The sequence below is a fragment of the Saccostrea echinata genome, unplaced genomic scaffold (assembly GCF_033153115.1).
Source record: "Saccostrea echinata isolate AGI-Se365-2 ecotype Australia unplaced genomic scaffold, CSIRO_AGI_Sech_v1 ptg000004l, whole genome shotgun sequence".
NCBI classification, from domain to species: Eukaryota; Metazoa; Mollusca; class Bivalvia; order Ostreida; family Ostreidae; genus Saccostrea; species Saccostrea echinata.
In genome coordinates, this window is record NW_026889753.1 from 3195682 (window position 1) to 3222222 (window position 26541).

The following is a 26541-nucleotide window of genomic DNA, read 5'->3' on the forward strand; positions in this document are numbered from 1 at the left end:
AGCTATTTTTATGCACAATGAATTGACTGGTCATGTACATTTTTTTATCTAAGTTTTATGACCAACAGGCAGCATAATGTACCACAGATATTGGCTGAGTTTTGGGTGAGGACATGGAATTATTCAATGTGTACCAGTCAAAATGAGTTTACTTATGCACTAAGTACACCTAATACTAGTGAGTTAAATTTTAACTTACCCACTAAGTACACCTAATACTAGTGAGTTTACTCTACCAACTGAGCACACCTAAAACTAGTGAGTTTATTCTACCCCCACTAAGCACACCTAACACTAGTGAGTTAACGCTACCCACTAAGTACACCTAACATTAGTGAGTTTACTTACCCACTAAGTACACCTAACATTAGTGAGTTTACTTACCCACTAAGTACACCTAACACTAGTGAGTTTACTTACCCACTAAGTACACCTAATATTAGTGAGTTTACTTACCCACTAAGTACACCTAACATTAGTGAGTTTACTTACCCACTAAGTACACCTAACACTAGTGAGTTTACTTACCCACTAAGTACACCTAATATTAGTGAGTTTACTTACCCACTAAGTACACCTAACACTAGTGAGTTTACTTACCCACTAAGTACACCTAACATTAGTGAGTTTACTTACCCACTAAGTACACCTAACACTAGTGAGTTTACTTACCCACTAAGTACACCTAATATAAGTGAGTTTACTCTACCCACTAAGCACACCTAACATTAGTGAGTTAACTCTACCCACTAAGCACACCTAATATTAGTGAGTTTACTCTACCCACTGAGCACACCTAACACTAATGAGTTTACTTACCCACTAAGTACACCTAACACTAGTGAGTTTACTTACCCACTAAGTCCACCTAACACTAGTGAGTTTACTTACCACTAAGTACACCTAACACTAGTAAGTTTACTTACCCACTAAGTACACTTAACACTAGTGAGTTTACTTACCCACTAAGTACACCTAACACTAGTGAGTTTACTTACCACTAAGTACACCTAACACTAGTGAGTTTACTTACCCACTAAGTACACCTAACACTAGTGAGTTTACTTACCCACTAAGTCCACCTAACACTAGTGAGTTTACTTACCCACTAAGTCCACCTAACACTAGTGAGTTTACTTACCCACTAAGTACACCTAATACTAGTGAGTTTACTTACCCACTAAGTACACCTAACACTAGTGAGTTTACTTACCACTAAGTCCACCTAACATTAGTGAGTTTACTTACCCACTAAGTACACCTAACACTAGTGAGTTTACTTACCCACTAAGTACACTTAACACTAGTGAGTTTACTTACCCACTAAGTACACCTAACACTAGTGAGTTTACTTACCACTAAGTACACCTAACACTAGTGAGTTTACTTACCCACTAAGTACACCTAACATTAGTGAGTTTACTTACCCACTAAGTACACCTAACACTAGTGAGTTTACTTACCCACTAAGTACACCTAATATAAGTGAGTTTACTCTACCCACTAAGCACACCTAACATTAGTGAGTTAACTCTACCCACTAAGCACACCTAATATTAGTGAGTTTACTCTACCCACTGAGCACACCTAACACTAATGAGTTTACTTACCCACTAAGTACACCTAACACTAGTGAGTTTACTTACCCACTAAGTCCACCTAACACTAGTGAGTTTACTTACCACTAAGTACACCTAACACTAGTAAGTTTACTTACCCACTAAGTACACTTAACACTAGTGAGTTTACTTACCCACTAAGTACACCTAACACTAGTGAGTTTACTTACCACTAAGTACACCTAACACTAGTGAGTTTACTTACCCACTAAGTACACCTAACACTAGTGAGTTTACTTACCCACTAAGTCCACCTAACACTAGTGAGTTTACTTACCCACTAAGTCCACCTAACACTAGTGAGTTTACTTACCCACTTAGTACACCTAATACTAGTGAGTTTACTTACCCACTAAGTACACCTAACACTAGTGAGTTTACTTACCACTAAGTCCACCTAACATTAGTGAGTTTACTTACCCACTAAGTACACCTAACACTAGTGAGTTTACTTACCCACTAAGTACACTAACACTAGTGAGTTTACTTACCCACTAAGTACACCTAACACTAGTGAGTTTACTTACCACTAAGTACACCTAACACTAGTGAGTTTACTTACCCACTAAGTACACCTAACATTAGTGAGTTTACTTACCCACTAAGTACACCTAACACTAGTGAGTTTACTTACCCACTAAGTACACCTAACACTAGTGAGTTTACTTACCCACTAAGTCCACCTAACACTAGTGAGTTTACTTACCACTAAGTACACCTAACACTAGTGAGTTTACTTACCCACTAAGTACACCTAACACTAGGGAATTTACTTACCCACCAAGTACACCTAACACTAGTGAGTTTACTTACCCACTAAGTCCACCTAACACTAGTGAGTTTACTTACCACTAAGTACACCTAACACTAGTGAGTTTACTTACCCACTAAGTACACTTAACACTAGTGAGTTTACTTACCCACTAAGTACACTTAACACTAGTGAGTTTACTTACCCACTAAGTACACCTAACACTAGTGAGTTTACTTACCACTAAGTACACCTAACACTAGTGAGTTTACTTACCCACTAAGTCCACCTAACACTAGTGAGTTTACTTACCACTAAGTACACCTAACACTAGTGAGTTTACTTACCCACTAAGTACACCTAACACTAGTGAGTTTACTTACCCACTAAGAACACCTAACACTAAGTTGAGCATAAAAAATGATCCAAGAATGATCAGTGGATAAAAGTAAAGCCAGTTGATATAGGGTCCTATTGCATCATTGGTCTGCAAAAAAAGAAATGAACAGATATGAAAATTCAGAAGTTTAAAATGTGATTAATATGATGAAAAAGAAACTACAATTGATATGTGTTATATCATTGTAAATGTCTAGGTTTTCTGGCCTCAACATCCATTTAATGAGGCCTAAGCAAAAAATATGTTGTTTTTTTTATGGTTACAAAATTTTTGCTCCAACCTTAATTTTTTTTTAATGTACAATCCATATCCATATGTTTTCCTTTAAACATTAAATTTATACATCATAAAATCCCTATCATTTGTGAAAGCTGTTGGGTTGGTGGGAAAAATTTTCTGTACAAAAAAGTGAGCTTCACAGGTGCTCAAACTGATTTGTACTTTAACTTTATGAAACAAAAAAATTTTCAAAAATAAAAATCAAACTCTACCTACTGAACCTCTTCTTTATTAGCATGTTATCGCAACCTAACATATTTTTTTTCTTAGACCTAATCTATGACACATTTTTCTTCATACTTTCAGTAAAGACAATCAGGATATTTAAAATATCAGTATATATTGTTTGTATTGGAGGTGATGCAGACATATTTGCTGGTATATTTGACCAAGCCTTAATATTTTGTCTGAATATTTGTCTTCGTGAGGCCTGGAACCAATTTGTCTCCACGTCCTTAGAGGCCAAATGAACCTGGAGCCACCTTACTTAATGAATGTATAGGGAAATGTTCCCTGCATTATAGAAGATCCAGGCCTATTATGACTGTTCTATTAGCTGGTCTGATCCGTCTTATTTGACACCTGCGGGCTTCTTTACGAAGGCTTAATCAGCCTGGTTTTCACCACAATGCCATACTGAGTCTATTTGAAAATTTCCTTGAATCATTCTTAATTCTAACAATACTAACTGTATGCATGGTTATCAAATATGATCTTATACTCTTATTCAAACAAGATAAGTTGTGAAAAGTTAAATATATCACTTGGGAACCATATGTTTAAAAATTACTTTGAAATATATGATTTAGATTAAATTTTTAGGATGCAGGTGAAACTATAGGAAAGTTTTAAATTCACTTCAATCAATGATAATTGTAACGTACATCAAACAAATTACCAAGATTTGTCACTGATTTCACCTTTTTATTGCCTCAAGATCTTGAGATTAATAGGAGACCCCAATAAGTCCGGAGCAGCACTCACTTGAATTCCTTTGAATCAATGATCAGAGACAACTTAACTTAGAATTCAACCGAATCAACGATCAGGGATAAAAACTTAATTTAATTAAAATTCAATTGAATCAATAACTAGGAACAACAACTTAGAATTCAATTGCATCAATGGTTATGAATTGAAAGATTGGACATCTTTTGTACATCTCAGTGCAATTCTTCCTTGCAATAACAGCACAATCTTACACAATCCAATGAACTACATGTACTCACATAATATAATACTTCTGTCCATCCTTCCATGGTAATACACTGAAACACAGTAAGCATGGCATATGCTATATTGTCAAAACTTGTAATTCCATAGTTAGGCCCAACCCATCGAGCTCGACACACGGAAACATTCTCCTGACACTTAAACGCATCAAAGTATGCTGCATTTTGGGTTTTATCCCAGCACGGCCTTATGTTGGCTTCATCTCCTACGTATATGTTATCTGTCAAAATACAAAAGGTATTTCATTTCCCTTGATTATGTATAACATCATTTTTATTTTTACATTAATGTACATCCACCTGAAACAGCAAGGCCAAGATATGAAAACTAATTGAAATTCATAAAATATATAAATCAAATATTAAATCAATCATACTGATCTATAATACTATAGATTATCATTTTGATTTGTTAGGGTCAATGTTTATGGGCAGTAAAATTGGACTGATTCGTCGGGACGTAATTTCATGGATAGTATCTATTTACAGAGGAATCAGTTAAACCGATTTATTTACAAAGTTTTTATTCTTGGGAATGTTAATTCATGGTTAATGTGACCCAAAAAAATCCATAAACATTGGTTCCTGAGGAATAATGATGACACAGTTTGCACGACGCAATACATCCTCTTTGCACAATGTTAGATTTTGGAAAAAAATTCTAAAATTCTTTCAATATTACATTTAAATGTAAAGAAACAAATATACTGAAAAAGCATTATAATTTAGAGTTTGTCAAGAGAATACTACATACTACATGTATATTGAATTACTTTTGATATGTGAGAACCATGTTTAGACATAATTTGGCAAGACTCATTAAAAAAGTTTTCAGGAATAAAATGTTCTTAAATTTACTTTTGTTAACAAAATATAAGTTTATAGGTAAATAAATAAAAAAATCCAAATTGCCAAAGTAATAGTTCTATTTTCCTGAATCCATTAATAATTACTAGAATCATGTTAATATATTTATATTTTTTTCTACATTTGCATGCAGCAATATAATAAAGCAGATCATGCAATCATATAAAATAAGTTATTTTGGAATCCTTTCAGTTGTTGTTTTTTTTTATTGTAGAGAGGGTCTAGTTTCTACTGTTAGAATTTATTCAACACTTACAGCGAATTACAAAATACCAGTAAAGTTTTCAATAGTTTGCTGGATAGCTCAATAGGGTATACAATTTGGTCTAACAAGTATCACAATAGGTTTGAATCTAGGTCATGAAGTTACTCAGGTGTATTATTAGATTTTACAGGTAAATGTGAGTTGCTTTCAATACTGTATTAATCCACATGTATGTGTCAATGTGTTCTGCTGTAAATTAATGCATTTAGTTTCTTTAATTGCAAATTTCAGTTAATTTGCAGCATTAATGAATGACACCCCCTTCCCTAGGCTCCTTCCTTGCAAAAGGTATTGTTTAACAAGTAAGGAAGTAAGCTTTCCACTTCATTTAATAATAATATAACAAAATTTAATATTACTTATACTGAATAAATTTATGATCAACATCTCTACACCCAGCAAATTTCTATGTTTTGTAACTCTCTGAAAATCTGAAATTTGAATTAAGGGCTTGTTTTACACAAGAACTTATGATTAAAACTAAGCGCTTTTGCAATTTATTTTAATCTTTACATTGTATAAATTGTTATTTTATACTTTATATGAAAAAAATTAGTTAGGTAATTTTATAAAAGCAAAATCTCACAAAATTATTCAGTGATGAGAGTTAAGAACTATCATGTTAAAAAATTTTGAGACTTAGTCATAAGTTCTTTTATAAAATGGGCCCCAAGAGTTCAAATTTGCAACTGCTGGCATAGGCATAGTTTAATCCCTCCATCCTCATTTTCTCTTGTTTTTAATTGGTTTTCAAATATAGTGCTGTTGCCGTTGTTTATTGATAAGAATGAAACTTTTGTCCAAAAGAAAAATTTTACCCTCTAATTTGAAATTGCTTGTAGGTCATGAAAATAGATTTTAATAGGTTTTAATTTCGGAAGTGACAAGACTTTAGAGCAATTAGAAAGAATAGTATGCAGAAGATTTATGCATTACTGAAAGAGCTAGCATACAATTTTACTGAAAAAATTGCAATTGAAGAAAAAAATAATGCATTTATTTACAGCAGAACACCTTGGCACATAATGTGGCTTCATTCAACATTGAAATCAACTCACATCTACCTGTAAAATCTAATGATACACCTGAGTAACTTCGTGACCTAGATTCAAACCTAATGTGATACTTGTTAGACCAAATTGTAAACCCTATTGAGTTATGCAGCAAGCTATTGAAAACTTTACAGGTATTTTGTAATTCGCTGTAACTGCACACACGAGAGGTACACATAACTCATACAAGTAAAGGTCAGAATTACAGAAATCTCCTGTTCTGACAGTGAATTACAAAAATTTTATACAAAATTTGAATCTGAACAAATACAATGTGTTCACACAGAAATAAAATCTTGTGAAATTAAAATGGTCTACAATAGTAAATGCCTACTGAAAATCCATTTGAATGGCCTAAGATGCATTTAATTGGGATATATTTCTATAAGAGCAGAAATATTTGTGGGGATAAAATATCGTTGTTATCTAAAATGGTTTCATGGGGATTAAATTTTGTTTTAAAAGTAACTATATTGAATATATAGCCATATAAAAATATTGTTTGGGATTTAATTTTATTGGTAATTAATTGTAAACAAAGAAGTACATGTAAAAACTAAAAACAAAATTTAATCCCCAATGAATATTTCTGTTTCTACAGTACATTCAAATTGGAAAACAAGCAATTTTAAACAGGGACATAGTCTGATTACAAAACACTAATGTACATGTATTACTCCCAGAAAAAAAAAAAAAAATCATTTTACCTTCATCATTTCCCACTGTTCCTAGTTTAAAGCAGGCAGTTTTGAAAGCACCACTGTAGAATTCTAATCCTACTATAGCGAATATAATGATGGCAAAAAACACCAGCAAACACACTTGTAAAAGTGGAGTCATTGCTCTTATAATAGATTTCAACACTACTTGAAGACCTGTTAAAAAAAAAAAGAAGAAATTTTGTTGAATTTATCAAAGAAACCAAGAAATTATACAGACAACACATTTTAAACAAAACATAACAAAAAGAACACAATCTCCTTTAATTTTAGGATTTACAAACATATAATTTTAAATTGCATATTCTATAAAAACATATTGAATGTTATTCATTTAACATGTAAATGTTTAAATAATTTATCATCATGTTAGTTTCTATTTTTCCACTGAACTTGTTTGAGACTGCGAGCTACATACTTGGTATCCCCGAGACTAATTTAAGGGGACGTAACACTCGGACTGCTCTCAATGTTCGTAAATCTAGTTGACTAGAGGCAGCCATCGTGATAATCCTGTAAAATAAAAAGCTACGCTGTGTATCCCAACTACACCCCTACAACTACACCATATTTCATTAAGATGGGACCAAGTAAACCTTTAATCATGCAAAGTTTTCATGGAGTTCACCATTCAAATGCATTCCGGGTACACTTTAATTGTTTCAACTATTTCTTATAACTCACATGTACATGTACCATGATATTAGAGAGGTTTAGTTATACGTTATGCGAAAACTTGTACGGATGACGACATCAATTGTTCATTTGTTGTGCTCTTTGACTTCATGACCTCAAACCCCTAGAACACTGTCTATACATACGGCATAAAAAAGTAAAGTAATCGATTAAATTCTTTATTTCTTGTTTCAAGCTATCAATTTTTTTAAGTGATAAAACAAGAGGACTATCTCAACGATCAACATTCTCTACTGAATGATAATTCCAACAAAGTCCCTGCACATTTAGCGAAAACTGATATCATAAGCACTCTTTTTTCCCCTTAGAACTATTAACAAGAAATATTCCATACTATATCTATATCATGAACCCACCTAAAAAGTTCAATGTTTCCGTTTCATTCAATTCCTATTAAAACATAGTTCGGCGAAGTCCTTTTACATACACATTACGTCTCTGCATTTCAGGATGAGAAAATGTAATATTTAATATCTCCTCCCCACTTACAAACTTCTGATCATAAAGCAGTAAGAGATTGTTCCTAAAAGTTAAATATTTCCCTCCTTACATTAGCACTTGTAAAGTGCAGACATGTAAAACGAAGGAAAGGAGGGGGGTTGGGGGTCTTAAAAGTATTTTAGTATTTTGCTGTTAACAATGTACTGATGCATTATTCCATGCCTCCCTTTTAAACGGTATGATTGAGCTCCTACATTTTATCATTCTTAAAAGGTTTTTTGTTGTGAATAATCCCCCCCCCCCCCCCCCCAATGAGTGGAATTTTGTAAAACACTCTTTTTTTTCATTTTTAAAATTTTTTTTTCACTTTTTTTGTCATTGCGGTTGCTCTTTTTTGTCAATTATTTTTATCGCTGCCGCCACATTTTAAAGTGATGCAGAAAAGCTTGTACTAGTACTGTAGACCTTTTTAAGATATATAAAGCTACCTCATACAGCGAGATGGCAAAACATATAATAATTAATCATTGTATATGATATCTCTGACTAGAATTTGGCAAGAATTTTCATTTAGTTTTGATTTTTTATTAGAAAACAATGCCTTAGTTACAATGAATCTACTATACTCACTTTTTAACTAAAGTTTGCATACGTAGGTACGTACAACTAAATCATAATATTATTGTTGACTTCAAAAACATGTATTACATGTACCTCAAAGTTTAGCACACACGTTATTACGTCACTTGTAACCAAACCTCTCTATTGTGTCAGGAGTCACAAGTTTGTAAAATTGTCTGTACCAGATAAAAATACATGATATGTATGTGTACATAAGCTTCATTATTTTGTCATTTATATTTTTACCATTTCAAGTTTCTCTACAGACATGGTACATTATCAGAAAAAAATAACAATCTTTCTGTTTTCAATGATCTATGGTACATATACATGAAGCATCTATCATGATTTGGCAAGAGTTGAATTTAAGATGTAGTCACCTACAAGCTATAAAAACTATGTATTTTCAATTTCTTATATCGGTGTCATGTAAGAGGCATGAAGCATGCAACATGATCCTTCCCCAGTGGCATTCATGTGAATATACTTTTAGGTCATCATGTATTGATATGTTTATATATTGACATGATTGATGATGGCACTAGCATTATTTAGCTAACCCTCATAACTTACTTTCTATTCCATACACTAGTTTTAAAGGTCTTAAAACTTTCAAGGCTCGGACCTCAGGACGATTAAAAGAGGTCACCATCTCAATGCACCTATATACCACGAAATATACACTTTAAATTTTAGGGTTTTTTTCTTTTATATTAAACTCAATTGATGTGTATTAAGTTAAAAGTAATTATATTCATGATTATAGCTTTCTCATTTGTCATCATACAATGGATATCAAGACAACATGTCCCAAAGCAATGTTTGGTTTGAATTTAAAGTGCAATCATAAAATGTACATGTACCAGGCCGATGCCATGGTTGTGGGAGGGAGGGTCTGAATCAAATAACTTTTCATAAATGGGTACTATTCTGGTTGGTCATACTGCATTCTTTAAATGATTTTTCTTTTTTTGCATATTAAAAAAAACAAAATCTATTTTAAACAAATGAATATTGAATTAATTTTTGTTTCAAAGATATTTTAGCGTTTCTTTTTTGTTTTTATTTTTTGGATGGGGTTGATCACACCCAAAGCATCCCTCCTTCTGACGGTCTTCATGTTCTAAGTAAACACAAAATTCAACATTTTTGATGATACATTTCTGATGTTACATAAAAAAGGTATTGAAATGTAATATTACACCCGAGACTCAAATAAGTAAATAAGAGAGATTCGCAACTAAACCTCAATGTAATGTCCCATTATTTCTTGCATATTATCGTTTTTCAATTTCTTAGAACACCTGATTTGATATACATCAGATTGGTGTTTATTGTCAGACGAATCTAGTCTCTAGTTTAAAATGGCCAATAGCTACAACTGGTTCAAAGTCTACGAGTGTATGAGCAAATATCAACCACTGAATTGTTTGTGTCATTTTACCAAAATAAGAACATCTCGATCAGCTTAGACCTACTAAAACAGTGACGTTTCTTCAAATATTAAAAAAAAGTTGCAGCGTTTGATTTTTCCCTCTTTCCATTTTTTATCTCCCTGCACTGAAGAGCAGCTATTTCCGGTTTGTTTGTTTTTTGGAGTGACCTCCCTTTAATGAAAAAAAAATGTGTAAAATAACGTTGTACTTACCCTGTTACTACGACTACAAAATCCATTATATTCCAAATATTTCTTAGATATGCTCCTTTATGTAATACAAATCCTAAAGCTACTATTTTTAGTAAAGCTTCTACTAAGAAGATAACTACAAAGTAGATTTCTGTTTCTTCCTGAAAAAAAAAAAAAAGAAAAATTAAAAATATACTGAAATAACAGTGCATCATTTTTTCTTTTAAAATTAATTCATAAAAAGGAAGCCTGTATTGATGATATTTAAATTTATTAAAAGTCAATCTACTTACAAGCTGAACAGCTAGTGGTGTTTTGTCATCATTAGGAAGATGTTCCTCTAATGCTAACACTATACAGTTGGCAATGATAGTGAGTAGTACCATGTACTCGAAAGGCGTACACAAAGTTAAGGATAAATATTTGTATAGGGATAGGGCTAAAATAGACTGAGCCTGCTGCCCAATCCCATTCACTTCTGTGAATGAAATATTGTTTAAATTAATAAATATTTGTATGTCATACAACGAGAAGTAATATAAAACTCAAAGAAAAATATCCTACAACACAAACATGTATATATACATGTATTTAATAACAAATCAATTTTGATTGGACTTGTATTGTAAATGCAAACTCATTATTTGTTTATTTTACGACCATTTAACTGAAAATTACATCCTTTGATCCGCTCCAGATGATCGTTACATAAAGCACCTTTTCCGTAGATGACAGTGTATATATATATATATATATATATATATATATATATATATATATATATATATATATATATATATATATATATATATATATATATATATATATATATATATATATATATATACACAGAAAACAGTGAAAACAGTGATAATGCAGCTTTTCGCTCCTCTACACAGCTGCTGCAATATGCACTTTTTTTTAAATCTGGTTTTTTTAATTTAAAAAAATCTGGGACAATAGTGAGAGTCTAATTCGTATTATTTGCAGAGGTTTTGCACAACAGTGATACATTTAATATTAATTATCTAGCTGGTCTTTCAGTGACGTGTTGACAGTTCCCAGTCATGCCTTAATCGGCGTTACTTCATACAATAAGCAATCAACACATTTTTCCTTCTAAAACCTGATATAGTGTCTCTATACATTGATATACTCAGAATGTCGCAAGTTTGAGTGCAAAGATTGTAATATTGTAAATATTGTATTTACTGCCACCCGGTAATTAAATTGAAAATTTATTATATAGCAATATGTACATGTATATCTGTGCATATGTATCACATCACATTCTAATTTTTATTTTACAATGATCACAATGAAAACGGAATGCTTGAATGAGTAGGAAATTTAAAAAAAAAAATACAAATCTTAAACATCCTTTATTAATGACGTGGGTAAGAAACATGGAATCATGCGTATTAATAAAACGTTAACGGGATTTCTTCGTATTTTTAACAAGAAGGAAATGTTATTTGATATAAAAGATATATTGCGGCACTAAAATCGCTTTCTCATGCTTCACATTTTTAAAAAAAGGTTTTTGCATCGAAAGCATAGGCTGCAATCCGGAAATAATAGTCGAAAAACATTTTCACATGATTGTTTTCTGTCATAAATATAAATTTTTGATAGCGTTAATGGCTGGAATATAAAAGAATATGATCCATTGTTTAATCTATATAATATTACTTTACATTTCCCTGTGTGAGTAATTCTCGTATCATGTTTCCATTTTGAGTTTTCCATATACATGTAACTTTCAATTTTGTAAATAATACTTTTAATTTTCCCCCACCCAGTAATTTCATTATTTACGTCATGAGTCAACTATTACCCACAAATCTCTTTATTTTTTAAATTGATTATAACAATCAAAGAGCAGCAAAATTTAACCCACCCACCCACCCAAAACAATCAAACTAAGAAAAAAAAACAACAACCAAAGATTCAATATAAATTTCTTGAAGTAAAGGATATCCCCATTCGATGATAATCTTTGCATACTTTCGGATGAAGTTCTCTTCACTAAAGATGAACAATGACCGGGAGGCGGAGCCACCTGTCCCAGGAAGACTTATGTCGGCTGCCTTTTTGGCAAAATGGCGGAGCGATCCATCAGAAGGGCCCCAATATTCTCCCCCGTCCTGGCCTTCATGGCCCCCAACCGTGAAGTTCGCCATTCTGCAAACAGAAAATAGTGTATTGTATAGAAATGTACGGCGTTCATTTGATGCTGTTGCTGCTGATGTGGAGTTGAAGATTTATACTCAACAAAGGATGAAAAGAAAAATAGGATATAAAGATCTTATTGTAGATTTTATTGTTATAATATTTACATCCACTGAATATTTTCTCCTTTATTTCTAAAGAAAACCAATGCTGTTTATCAGTGCATGAACAACACTAGGTATATCACCTGTACAGATTTCTTGATCACTGGCTGTTCCATCAACGAAACATACAATGACGTACATATCAATAATACAATAATTAATCTTTTTTAATCCTACTTTATATGGTTATTTACACAGATATAAATATAAACAATAAAATGTCTTTCTTTGGTTGTTAGTACGGGAATTAACGTCGCAGCTTTGCAGAAAAAATTTACATAACCCGCTTACGCGGGTTATGTATTTTTTCTGCAACAGCTGTGACATTAATTCCCCTACTAACAACCAAAGAAAGCATTTTATTGTTTAAATAAAATGAATAACACAACAAATTTTCCACGATATGTTCTGATTGTTTTCATTGGAAACAGTAATACAGTGACATTGACCCAGTTACACGGTAGACAATATGACAGTGACCTAATTAATCACATGAGAAGAGAAACATAAAAATACGTGAATAACCACTGGGTCTGTAACAGTATAACAATCTTGGTTCAATAAATCAATGTCTGCATGCATTAAGCTTTCACCGACTTTGTAAAAAATCAATATAAATCTTGTTTCAACATTGTCTCATTGTCTAAAATATTAAGCAATTCAAACGATGTTATAGGTCAACATATTTATTTTACAAGTGCTCTAGGTTTTTTGTTGCTCACAAAGTGTCGATACCGTTATAGTTTGAGCAAATTCAGCATCAATCAATGAAGAGCAATTCTATTTCAATACAACGAAATCACAACAACTCAAAACAAATGTAAGCTCCCTTTTAGGAATTCTACATCAATATGCGAGTAAGGTTCCGGAATATGAGAAACATGAATCTTATAATTAGCTTTGCATAGTTCCTTTAAACAGAATGTAAAAATTTACAACCACTTAACCATTAAAAGCTATGGCTAGTAACATACCAATGTAAATAACCATTTGATTAAGTTTTTCACAACATAACCACCAATGTAACGTTTTTAAAATAAGATATCGGCATACAACCACACCATCTATAGAGAGTTATGTTTGCAACATCATTTCAAGCAAATGCAATCGTAAAGAAAAACGAAAATAAGAATTTTTTTTTTTTGGAAACTTGCCCTTGTGGCAATATTGGAAATGATCAATGTTTAATTTACATGTACATGTATTATGTTTGTAATGATATCGAAAAAAGGGTCATCTACTAGTCAGAGAGAAACATAATACTAAGTTTATCAGACCTCGATATCACTTCTTAGAGGGTACCAGAATACTAAGATTGGTGTATGTCAAGCAAATAATTCTCAAGATATATTCCTATGTCCAGAGTAACTTGACCTTTGACCGTGTGACCTCAAAATCAAAAGGGTCATCTACTCCTTAAGGAAAACCCAAGTACTAAGTTTGATGTCTGTCAAACAAAGATTTTTTTCCTTTGTCAAGAGTAGTTTGCCCCTTGACATCGTGACCTCAAAATCTACAGGGGTCATCTATTCCTCTGGGCATATCAGTATACCATCTTTATTGTCTGTCAAGTATATTGATCGAACAACACGAGTATACCGACCATACTAAGGTGAAAACCAATAAGCCCCCTGTTTCAAGGTGGAGTAAAACAGAAGACATTTTGTTTTACAGTCTCAATTATGAATACTGTTTTAAAAGATACTTCATGTATATTGTCATCCTGTGACTCAAAGGATAAGCAAGTAATACTCATACAGAACTCAAAGAGTACATCTTAAGTAGATATCGTATGATCTCTTTATGGCTAGTTGCTATTTTCAACCCCCCGGTATCCCTGCCGTAAGTATGACTGAACACGACTAGTGAGTGGTTAAATCAATTATCCGTAAGTATGTTGGGTTATAGAAAAACCAAAAATCGTTCTCGACGTATATCGTACAGGAATGGAATATCTTCAATGAGTTTCCGGGAAGATAATTATTGCAGCAATTATATATTTTATTTACGATTATTATATTTGGTAATCAGTCTAACCCTCCAGCATAGCTATTCACGAAAGGCAAGATGAAGCGCATGAACACTACCGTTCACAGTCTGTGCATTTTTTATTTGATTATGATCATGACTGCTTGGCGGAAGCCGATACGTAATGCTAACAAGCTCTGCAATTGCCGAGTAAATTCGGTATGTATTGATCACCAAATAAAATATTTAAAGATATGGAATTTACATCCTTTCCATTGTTTCGTTTGAAATTCTATCGTTAATTCGTTGTATGAACGATCGTTACCGTTAAGGTTCTTTTGTATACAGTATTGAATTTTGGTTAGGGGAGAGATTGATTCTTCAAATAAAATATATGTCCATTTAAGGATTTCAAACAAATAACACTGGCATGAACAAACTGTTTATTTACCTTTTTATGTTACGAACAATACTTCACACACCACTGAAAATACAAAATTCTAATAAAAGATCAGCCATGAAAACGTTTGTAAAACTGATGAGACATCCTCACAACGTCAGAGGTCCCGAGTCCAACACATGGTCGTGGACCAGAACCACGTGTGGACTCAGGACCCCTGCCGTTGTGAGGATGCTGATAAAAGTCATTAAAACAAGTACTGAGATCGGGAAAAAAACTACACCATGTGAATTTAAAAAATGTCAGCAACATTAGAGTGGTATGAACCAAAACACGCAGAATAAACTGGGAATTTTGTTGCTTTGCAGCAGAGTCATAACGATATCAGTTACAAAGCTCTGATGAAATATTTTAATGTTGCAAAAGTATACTTTTGAAACTGGACGAATTAAAAGCCATACGCTGCTACATTGTGGAACCTCAGACACTATATTCCCTCTGGGAGACCAGAGCTTGTCAATATCTGAAGACGACAATGAATTATACATAAACTTCTGACATATGTTTGCGTTCTGTTGGCCACGGAGCCTTTTTGAATTTCCCTTGCGTGCAACAACGGCCTGCTTTTCAGTCGTATATATAAGAATAATTTGAAACATGCAATCTGCAGATTATTGCAAATTCAGGAACACAAGTGGACCCAAACCAACTCATCGTCTCAATCTAAGTTTCGGAGTCCGCATATAGCTCTCTCTAACACGGCCAGAATGGGAGAGGATCGTACATTTTGGCAATGGTTTGCGACGACGAAACCAACAAAGGTCGACAGAAACTACTATAAATCATATATTTTTCGACTATATATACATGTACATTTAGTTTTCGATTGACCAGAATTTGTTTTAGAGCTCAGCGAAAAAAATACCGTTTAAATGAAATAAGTATTTTATATTTAAAAATTGAATGGAATGGAACAACAAACCAACAGTCTATAATTATATGTTCTCTCATAGTGCATACACTGTACACCAACTCCGCGTGTTCTTTACATGGTTGTACAAACCAGTCAGTGATAACGTGTATTAACACACTACAATTAGTCCACTTTGCATTTTTAGAATCTGTCACATACTATTGTAAAATGAAGGATTTCTGTACAAAGAACAGTTTAGAACAGGCGTCCTTTTTCGGTTAATTCATGATTAATTCAAGTCTCTTTAGTCATCATAGACGTATTATCGGTACAGTAATTGATTCCAATATAATACATTAATGTAGATTCGTTTAATTAATAGTTTACGAGAGAAATTCGCCAATTAGAATGAGCCACATATTATTATAGATTACAAAGGTTTGATCCTAATTATATATGAACATGAATTAATTGAATACTAGTACCTAGAGTTACCTAACAAACAATCGATTTGTTTTCTCTGGGATGTGAAAGAACAGGAGATTGATAAAAAAAAATTGCTTCATCTAATTTTTAATGTAATTGATAATATTTCTGGAAATTGTCATGTTATGCAACAAATATCCAAAAATATTGAAGAAGAAATAAGAATGTAAGCAGATAAATTTAAAATTCAGTCACTAATACCGGTACAATTCATATAGTCCATTTAGAGGGAACATAAGGAATCTAATCCCCATGCATGGTATTCTGGGCCTAACCATTGAACTCCATGGCTCCGTACATCTGGGAATTCCTTCCTCTTTGTTGTCAGGAGGTTCGTTTCAAGCCAGGTTCTCTCTGTGTCTTAAGATTTATTAACATGAATATACTTATGGAGAAATTCATACAGGAAAAGGTCATACAGCGCAGCATTGATGTTTTACTTTCGAGGGTGATCGATCCCAATTAATTTCAACAGGGGTAGGTAATGCGGCAATAATGCAGATGATTTGACCAACTTTTTACATCCCAAAACCGATGATATCGAACCATTTATGTTGAGCACGAAGAGAAAACAGTAAATACTTTACACGGCTAATCATCATAGAAGCTGCAGCATTTATGTTTCATATTGTACAATCATGTATGTTAGCGTGGGCAACTTTTTATACGAAAGATTGCCAAAAAGATATTCTAAATTAATTAATAAGGGTATCATGTTGTAAATTTTGAATTTAATAGGGGGAGTTAAATGCAAAATTTACAACATGAACAAGCAACAATAACAGCACCTTGATCATTCTGCCACAAAAAATCTTTTACTTAAAAAAACACAAATTATTAAATTATTCTCTCTCTATTTTTATTTTTTTTTGTTTAATTTGGTGTTGCGAAAGGCTGTGAAAAAAAGGATGTTTAGAGGGAGATTTTCATTGCTTAAATAAATGCTAAACAAGTCTTCTGGTAAAGACAACTCAATAATATCACCTTTGCAAATCAGTTATATTTTACTGTTTTTATTATAGTCATTTTTACGAACAAATCTAAAGATGTGTGTTGTTGTTTGTTTTTTTTTACCACAATTCTACAATTAAATTAAGCATGTCATTAATAAACGGTCCTCAACTAGCATAAGACGAACAAGAGATTATTATAGTCATATCATAATTTTTCAAGTGTACAAATTTTATTTATGGAATGTATATTTTTTCCTGAAAAATAGCTCACAAATCTAACGTGATACCACAAGAATTACGAAAAAATATATACATTAATAGAACTCATTTCCTTTTACTTTTTGACTGCCGCAAATTTGAAAGTTAACTACACACAACCAAATTCACATACTGAGAATACTGGATGTTTTGCAATCTGCAAGACTCTTTACAACAACAAAACGTTTTCCGCCTTTTCACGGGGTTTTCCTGTGATAAACATCGTATGACAACATATTTTTCCTATTATTAATCACAAGGTAAATCGATCAGCTGAGTATCATCCCCGGAGAAATTTCCATTTCTGGGTGTTCGGATTGATTTTCTTGCCTGCTCTAACTCAATTTTTGTCGGTTACCGGGTGTCATCTCTGTACAAATAAAAACTAACCTAGTGTCTAGGAGTCGATATTAAAGCCCCAATTTACTCAACTTATATGGACAAGTACGAAGCAGTTTCCTCCTAAATTAGTGTCAATCATGAATGGATACTAATGTCCAAATTTCCACGAGAAAAAAAAAGCGTACTAAAAATCTTTTGATATAGTCAAAAAGAAAAAAAAAACTTGTGATGAAATCTACATAAAATCGATATCATACATCCGATGATTCGAGGTAATTGAAAAATCAATCATCCGATTATGTGATGAATTTCTGAAATTTTCGATTAAGCTACACAACGAGGCGTGCTGCCCCTAGAGCACTTCAAAAACCCATCATCACAAGATCGACTAATAATAAACCAGGGTGCAGATACTTTAAACAGCCATCACAAGACCGACTAATAATAAACCAGGGTGTAGATACTTTAAACATCCACCATCACAAGACCGACTAATAATAAAACAGGGTGCAGATACTTTAAACAGCCATCATCACAAGACCGACTAATAATAAAACAGGGTGCAGATACTTTAAACAGCCATCATCACAAGACCGACTAATAATAAACCAGGGTGCAGACACTTTAAACAGCAATCACAAGACCGACTAGTAATAAACCAGGGTGCAGATACTTTAAACAGCAATCGTCACAAGACCGTCTAATAATAACAATCGTCACAAGAACGACTAATAATAAAACAGGGTGCAGATACTTCAAACAGCAATCATCACAAGACCGACTAATAATAAACCAGGGTGCAGACACTTTAAACAGCCATCACAAGACCGACTAATAATAAACCAGGGTGCAGATACTTTAAACAGCAATCATCACAAGACCGACTAATAATAAACCAGGGTGTAGACACTTTAAACAGCCATCACAAGACCGACTAATAATAAACCAGGGTGCAGATACTTTAAACAGCAATCGTCACAAGACCGACTAATAATAAACCAGGGTGCAGATACTTTAAACAGCAATCGTCACAAGACCGACTAATAATAAACCAGGGTGCAGATACTTTAAAAAGCAATCATCACAAGACCGACTAATAATAAAACAGGGTGCAGATACTTTAAACAGCCATCATCACAAGATCGACTAATAATAAAACAGGGTGCAGATACTTTAAACAGCCATCATCACAAGACTGACTAATAATAAACCAGGGTGCAGATACTTTTAAACATCCACCATCACAAGACCGACTCATAACAAACCATGATGCAGATACTGTAAACTTTAACGAGTAGGATGTTTCTCATTTTTGTCTTGGTTAAACTATGAAGTTTGCACTAATGATTGAATGTTGATTTGTTCAATAACCAGAGAGAGAGAGAGAGAGAGAGAGAGAGAGAGAATGTTAGTACTTCAGATCTGGAGACACTGTCTTTAACTAGTCTACGAATCCATAGTTCTATTTTTATCAAACTCCTCGAGGCCAGGAAAATGCGATTAAGAAGGACCATTCATTTGAACTGCCATATGTCATCATTATTCGTTAAGATCGACATAAACAATCTATAAAAGGGTATCGATCCGACGACAACCTCACGGTTACACTTACATAAGGAATCGTAATTTTACATAATATAGTTAAATGTTCGGTACATATCAATAAGCAATCGATAGAACTTCTTAAACAGAAGTTTCGTCGACAGTTGTAGCAACAACCCATTGACCTTTAACACTTTTAAAGTAATTTCTCAAAACAAATAAGCAATCAAACTTCATTCATAAAACTAATCTTTTACATCCGCTGAGGAAATTGGAGGAAGGTAACCTGTTGTTTGCTGTGCAGTCCACAAAATCTCTAGCAAATGAAAACCATATTAACAATTCAATAAAATGACGGATATCAGTTCTGAGAAAAATTCTACTCGGAAAAATAGACTTAGATCCACGGATGGATAAGGGAAGAGCGTTCTGAATATTTATTTTCGGCTCTGATAAATCTGATAAAGATATAAATTACGGGGAAATTAAAAAAAAAAGATTTTTGCAGTTATGTAAAAATAATAAAGCAATTATTTTGTCACAAACTACATGTAAGCATACCGTATCGTTGTATGAAAGCAAACAAGTTGGAGAGGGGTATACAAGAAGTTTCACTGTACTATGTATCTCATCGTTCCTGGACAACTTAATTTTGCGAAGACTTATGCAACATATCATTGAATAAATTTTTATTACCACATAACCAGTAGGCGATACTGAAATTCTCTGAATTTGCACAATATTGACACGATATTTTAATTTCCGATACCTTCCTAGATTGTAAAGAACGTATTCAGTTGTTAATTTTCTGGGAATTAATATGACGAAATTAATCAATTACCGCGATAACATCAATCCGATGTTTAAAAATTTTCTATAGGATACTAAATATTTAATTTAACACTTGATACCATGTAATATAAAGAGTCCCTCAGAGATGATTAAATTTGATGAGGATTATCTATATTAAATAAATTCTCCGTTCGTAATTACAACAGTCGAAAATGTCTTAATTTCCAATAGATATATCTTACATAATCATTTGTATATATACATGTAAGTAACTCAATTTTTTTTTCCACAAATAAATAAATAAATAAATAAACTTCGAAGAGTAAAATAATTTTTTTTAAATGGGCTTTTCACTTTTTTGTGCTAAATTCTAATCTAGAAATACATCTAAAACATTGACAAGCTTTTGTTTTAAGCTAATTTTCCCAAATATACCAGAGAACCTAAATACCTTTAAATTTCTTGGTCGTCGGTAGATCTAATAATCCAGGGAACCTGCAGTCTTGAAAAGAAGACAATCTGCGACCATATTTCAGTTATCATTTGGCTGCCGAATTCCTTTGAAATATCCGTTCAATAAAAAACACCACTTTTCATATAGATCCAAACAAAACATACCAATTATCACCAATTTCTGAAATTACCATTCCTATACATCCCAGCATACCGAGAAACATTTACCCGTACCCAGGAAAGCAAGCTGTGCTCACTATAGAGTCCAAAATTTCGGTAAAAAATTTTTCTACACCAAAATAACGGTCTTCTAGGGTTTAATCAAAATGTGAAGCCGATTCTCAAAGTCAACGACACGGAATTTGTCTGTTCTGTAGACAATCACAATTTCTGCCACTGGTCCGCCATTACTCTTCACCGTTTCTGATTGCACGCCATTGATTTTTTCGCTATGATGTTCAGCTCCCGTGCCGGCTGGTAGAGCCGCGCCGATTTTTGCTGCATGTGTACCCATATATTATTAATGACTTTATCAATATTTTCCCCTGAATAAGCCCAAAAAATAAATTGACAGTCTTTTTTCCCTAAGTTTAAATTATACTTAAATAATTTTGGAAGAACAGTCATATAATGGGTGTTTGTGATAATTTTCACCAAAATAGATATTACTGATTGATTTTAAGACAAAACTATTAAATACAACTCTGACGGTGATCGATTGTCGGAAGCAAATACAATGGATCTGTAATCTCAATCTACAATGTAGTACTGATAGCCAAGGTCCCCAAAGCAAAGTTGTCCCCTCAAATACTACTTAACGAACATTTGGCTGGCTAGATTATAAATCGTTTGCGGACATCTTGATTTTTATTGCCTTTTTAATAGCCAGTATGAAATATTTTAGAATTACTATTATGCCAAGTGGATGGCCGTCCGATATTATGTCGTTTATGGAATCAATACTATATTTGGTACAATCTTAGATCATGGAACACTCGATAACATATTTACAATTTATGTACTACTTAATCATAAGAAAGTTAGTCGGTACGGTCATTTTAATCATGTTATTTAATTACAGAGACCAAAACTCAAACAACAAGCTTCTGAGAGTCTTACGTAGACAAAACTGAGGTCCGACTGAGAGTCTTACGTAGAACAAACTGAGATCCGACTGAGAGTATTACGTAGACAAAACTGAGATCCGACTGAGAGTCTTACGTAGACAAAACTGAGGTCCGACTGAGAGTCTTACGTAGCCAAAACTGAGAGTATTACGTAGACAAAACTGAGATCCGACTGAGAGTCTTACGTAGACAAAACTGAGGTCCGACTGAGAGTCTTACGTAGCCAAAACTGAGAGTATTACGTAGACAAAACTTAGATCCAACTGAGAGTATTACTTAGGCAAAACTGATATCCCATTGAGAGTATTACGTAGGCAAAACTGAAATCCCAACTGTATGGACCGTAATTCCATAAAAAATTAGAGAAGCAAAACGAAAAGTGAAATCACAGACATACTGAGGGAAAACCTATAGACACCCCGCCCAATGTTTCACCAGAAGGAGATTGATTCAGTATGCCTGCATATCGATAAATAGATTATTGGGAAAACAGACCGAAGTAAAGGGAACTTTATACGCTTTTTAGAAAGGAAGCTCATGAACCTAGAACAAGTCTTCAGTGCAAAAAGAAAACACTTTGTCTGATTATTTGTTCGTTGTTAGAATTTCTGCCAGGCTGTCTTTGAAGTGTGCGTGATATTCGGTACTTCGTCTTCCGAGCAGCATGCTTTGACGTCACTTTTGGACCTCTAATGGTTTTCTCAATATGATTTTTACACAAGAGGTTTTTCTGATTCGATTAATCTTATATGAAATAAAGAAAAGGAAAAAATAAGCAATACCATCAGTATTTTTTTCTACTGCATTCAGTGTAAATTTTCCCGAAAATAAAATAAAAAACCCAACAAAAATCATTTTCAAATGGGAGACTCTTGTATCCTATCTTCAGTAACTATGTGCATTGAACGAAAAGAACTACTATTGTACAATCAAACGACTAGCAGATATCAAATTTATCAAAGAACACTTTCAACGTCTATATACGACACTTATAAAATACACGAACCTTAAAAAAATAGTCATTTATCTATGAAAATCTATTCTAACTAAATGTATCTGTTTTCTGAACATAAATCAGCTATACATTTTTTTATTTCCATTTCTCAAGAAGTCGAGCAACTACTGGACACTAAACACCTCTTTCAGGTAATCAAGCAAAAATGGACTCAGAGTCACCTTATATAAATACAGTAATTTACCGTTCATGACATTGTACGGTCGCAGAAGGTTACTAGTATACGCGAACCTTACAAATAAAATAGTCATTTATCTAAGAAAACCTATTCTAACGATGATCTACAAGTATTGCAGTATAATGTTACAAAGAAGGTTTATTTAATTACCTTAATTAAGTCAAGTACTGAAATATAATGTTAGCAATGATACAGAGAAAATCTACCATAGATAAAATCGATAGCAGCATGAAATAACACAAAACTTTATAATATGACTGTGTTCGGACTTAAATACTGAATCTTGCAATAAATATTTTATTCAATGACTCCATGAAAAGGCCGATTGATCTGCATTGGGATTAGTTACATAGTTTGAAACTCAGAGAGGGAAATACATATTTGATGTAAATTTAATAAAATTGTTTCATAACAGTCAAATCGAAAGGCGCCAACACGAATTTTCCTGTAAGACAAATGTAAACGTTACTGTCAGTTTGGAGTCATTGAAAACATGAGGCTATTTAATCATTAAATGTTGCAGGAAAAAGAAAACGACGAGCAAATTTTGTGAGAAAAGAGTTTTTGATCTTCAGTCATGCTAAACGAGGACGTGTGTAACAGAGAAGTTAAAACACGTGATTTCACGCCTCCGAGTTAGACTCAGGGAACCAGCTCAGGGTACCAGTTAACACTTTAGTACACGCAATGGTAAAATAACAACATTAGTTTCTTAATCTTCATTATGTTATCCCACAAAGACTTTATGAGGTCAGAAATTATAGCATTGTATGCGTAATTATTCCTTAATCTTCTGACATTGAGTGGCATTGTAAGGAGGGGGCTGGCGCTCTGGGTGGGTGTAAAGATAATCCCATCAAGCGAATTAATGACCATATCAGGAAAAACCTGGCATTGTCTGCAGATAACACAAGCACAGTAATGTTATAAAAATTGATTAAATAAATTTTACATCGCAGAAACTAAGTTTACCTCTCTGTTTCTATTTCATTAATCATTATTAAAATCTCTTTTGTTACATGTATTTCCTCATCGTGTTTCTAACAAGGATGTAACTTGTTGAAAAATTCTAGAATTGTGTAGTTTTATTGTCAACAAGAAGCAATGGGTTACCTTTAAAAAAATGTTCTACCGTGTTTTTTTTTTAAATATGGAAAGTTTCAAAGCCACTAAAAAGCATTACCTTTAAAATGCTTTATGCAGTTTTATTTGTTTATTATAGTTGTTTTCGAGAAAGACAACAAACTTTAAGATGTATCTAAACTGAAGCATTTATTTTGTGTCTCTGAATGAAATTTGCGATAATTTTGATACACACACAAAAGTTAATACAAGTATTGCAAAACACATGTACGTACTAATTTCAAAACGACTTGTTAATTTTTTTAATTGTCAGCATTAATATCGCTTATATAAATATAAATTAGCAATAACTGTCAGCTAAAATAACTATCTTCGTGAAATTCAGTATAGAAGTTAGAGTAAAGAACTGCGAACGATAGCATTGTTCTCCCGCCTACCTCCAAGTCAATTTTCAAAAGTTAACAAATTTGGATGTTTTTTCATATTTATATAAATATTTATATGAATTTTCATAAAATGTTACTTCTTTGGGAAAACAAAGAGAGATAACTCTATAATTTGGGTAAAACTTGTGTTTTTCACTATAGAAATCAACGAAAAACGGAAAATATTTTTAAAACATCTCTCTTTTTCTTTCTCTCTCTCTCTCTCTCTCTCTCTCTCTCTCTCTCTCTCTCTCTCTCTCTCTCCCGTGAAACAAAAATTCCTTTTTACAGGTAATATGGACTGTCATTTCACAAATTTATACCAAAGCTTTTTGTGTTTCACGGGGGGAAACATATGTTTACAGACAAAAAACTACAAAAATGCTTATTTTTTCACCAATTTCAAAGGGTTTTACAACTAATATATTGTATTTTATTAATAAAATATGTTTAATTTTATATGCGTAAAACATAAGAAAAGATTTTAGGGATATTTATTCATATCCAAGAATATTTTAAAATGTGTTGATGCTTTAAAGCCCGATTTCAATGGAAAATATCGTCTACCCCCTTTATTTTAAGAGCTGGAATTAGGGGTAATTAACTATTTAACACTGGCATTAAAATTATCAGTCAATTACCATTAGCTGTTCTTTGCATTCAACAAAGATTTCACCGTCAAATTGCCATTAGTATTAAATTAAATGGGTGTAAAATGTTGGCGGGAATCGAGAGTTAGCGTGCGTAGTTCTTTTCAAAACTTGACATGCAAGGTTAAAGGCTTATGTATAGAAATCTATACTGTATCTCTCATTTCAAGCGACAAACAGTGTCATAGTAGCAAAAACTTCAATAGATTCAAATGCGGTTTTGGCAAAGGAACTTCCTCTACCTATCTTAATTAAAGTACTAAGTATCATATTTGATCTTGGATCCGCTCCTGCAGCCAGGATACTTATATTGTACTTATGTAAAACAGAGAGACCAACATATTGTGTCCCGCAAGGGCCGTTTGCAAAAGTATTACAGCGCATCAACAGCAGCACAACGGCGCCTTGTTCACCACGCCGTCGCGCTAACGCATCTTAACACAACATGCCGTCGCGCTAACACACAACAGCAGTTACACTACCATGTTGTGTAAAGTGGCGTTAGTGCAATGGAATATGGTGAAAAATGCGCCGTCGCATTGTTGCTAACGCTTTTTGACTTTGCATATGGCCCTATCGGCTGCGTCTTCACACATTTAGACAATTTAAAATGTACCGGTACTCGAAAAAGAGAGGAAGTGGGAGCAGACAATAGGTCAAACAAAATCTTCTCGCACATTGATAATTGTACACATCGATATGGATACTTTAACTGTGACAGTTAACATTTTCTGAACATATCAAAGAGGATTTTTTTTAAAGATTACACACTTATTTTAGGCTTATATTTTCCAAGTTCAAAAGTTTTGTCGTAGCTCAATAGGTCCATAAATCCCTATTCCTTCAAGCAAGATAATTATTTTTGAATATATAATCCACCACCCCCTTCATAAACTAAAAATGATAGCAATCTTACAGAAAGGAAAATTATGTGACAGAAGTTACGTCAGAATTGTCTACATGAAGAAAGCAACATTTCCTTCTAGAACCTAACAAAGATTCAAAAAGTCCACGGGGCATTTTCAAGTCTTTGCAGCTTTTTCCAAAGTTA

General features: G+C 33.1%; 2 protein-coding genes across 2 annotated transcripts in view; both read right to left on the reverse strand.

The window, feature by feature from the left end:
- The window catches only part of LOC133179013 (voltage-dependent calcium channel type A subunit alpha-1-like), a 60411-nt gene extending 49449 nt beyond the window's left edge, over nt 1-10962 (reverse strand). Inside the window, exons 1-6 of the mRNA XM_061313689.1 lie at nt 10863-10962; nt 10591-10730; nt 7603-7697; nt 7173-7340; nt 4279-4502; nt 2754-2857 (exon numbers count right to left, since the gene is read on the reverse strand). Of these exons, the coding sequence (XP_061169673.1) occupies nt 2754-2857; nt 4279-4502; nt 7173-7340; nt 7603-7697; nt 10591-10730; nt 10863-10955 (824 nt within the window). The 5' untranslated portion in view covers nt 10956-10962. The remainder of the gene's footprint in view (nt 1-2753; nt 2858-4278; nt 4503-7172; nt 7341-7602; nt 7698-10590; nt 10731-10862) is intronic.
- Nucleotides 10963-12491: 1529 nt separating this feature from the next.
- Nucleotides 12492-26541, reverse strand: part of LOC133179243 (voltage-dependent calcium channel type A subunit alpha-1-like) — a 49990-nt gene continuing 35940 nt past the window's right edge. The window contains exon 3 of the mRNA XM_061314032.1: nt 12492-12753. Within this exon, the coding sequence (XP_061170016.1) occupies nt 12492-12753 (262 nt within the window). The remainder of the gene's footprint in view (nt 12754-26541) is intronic.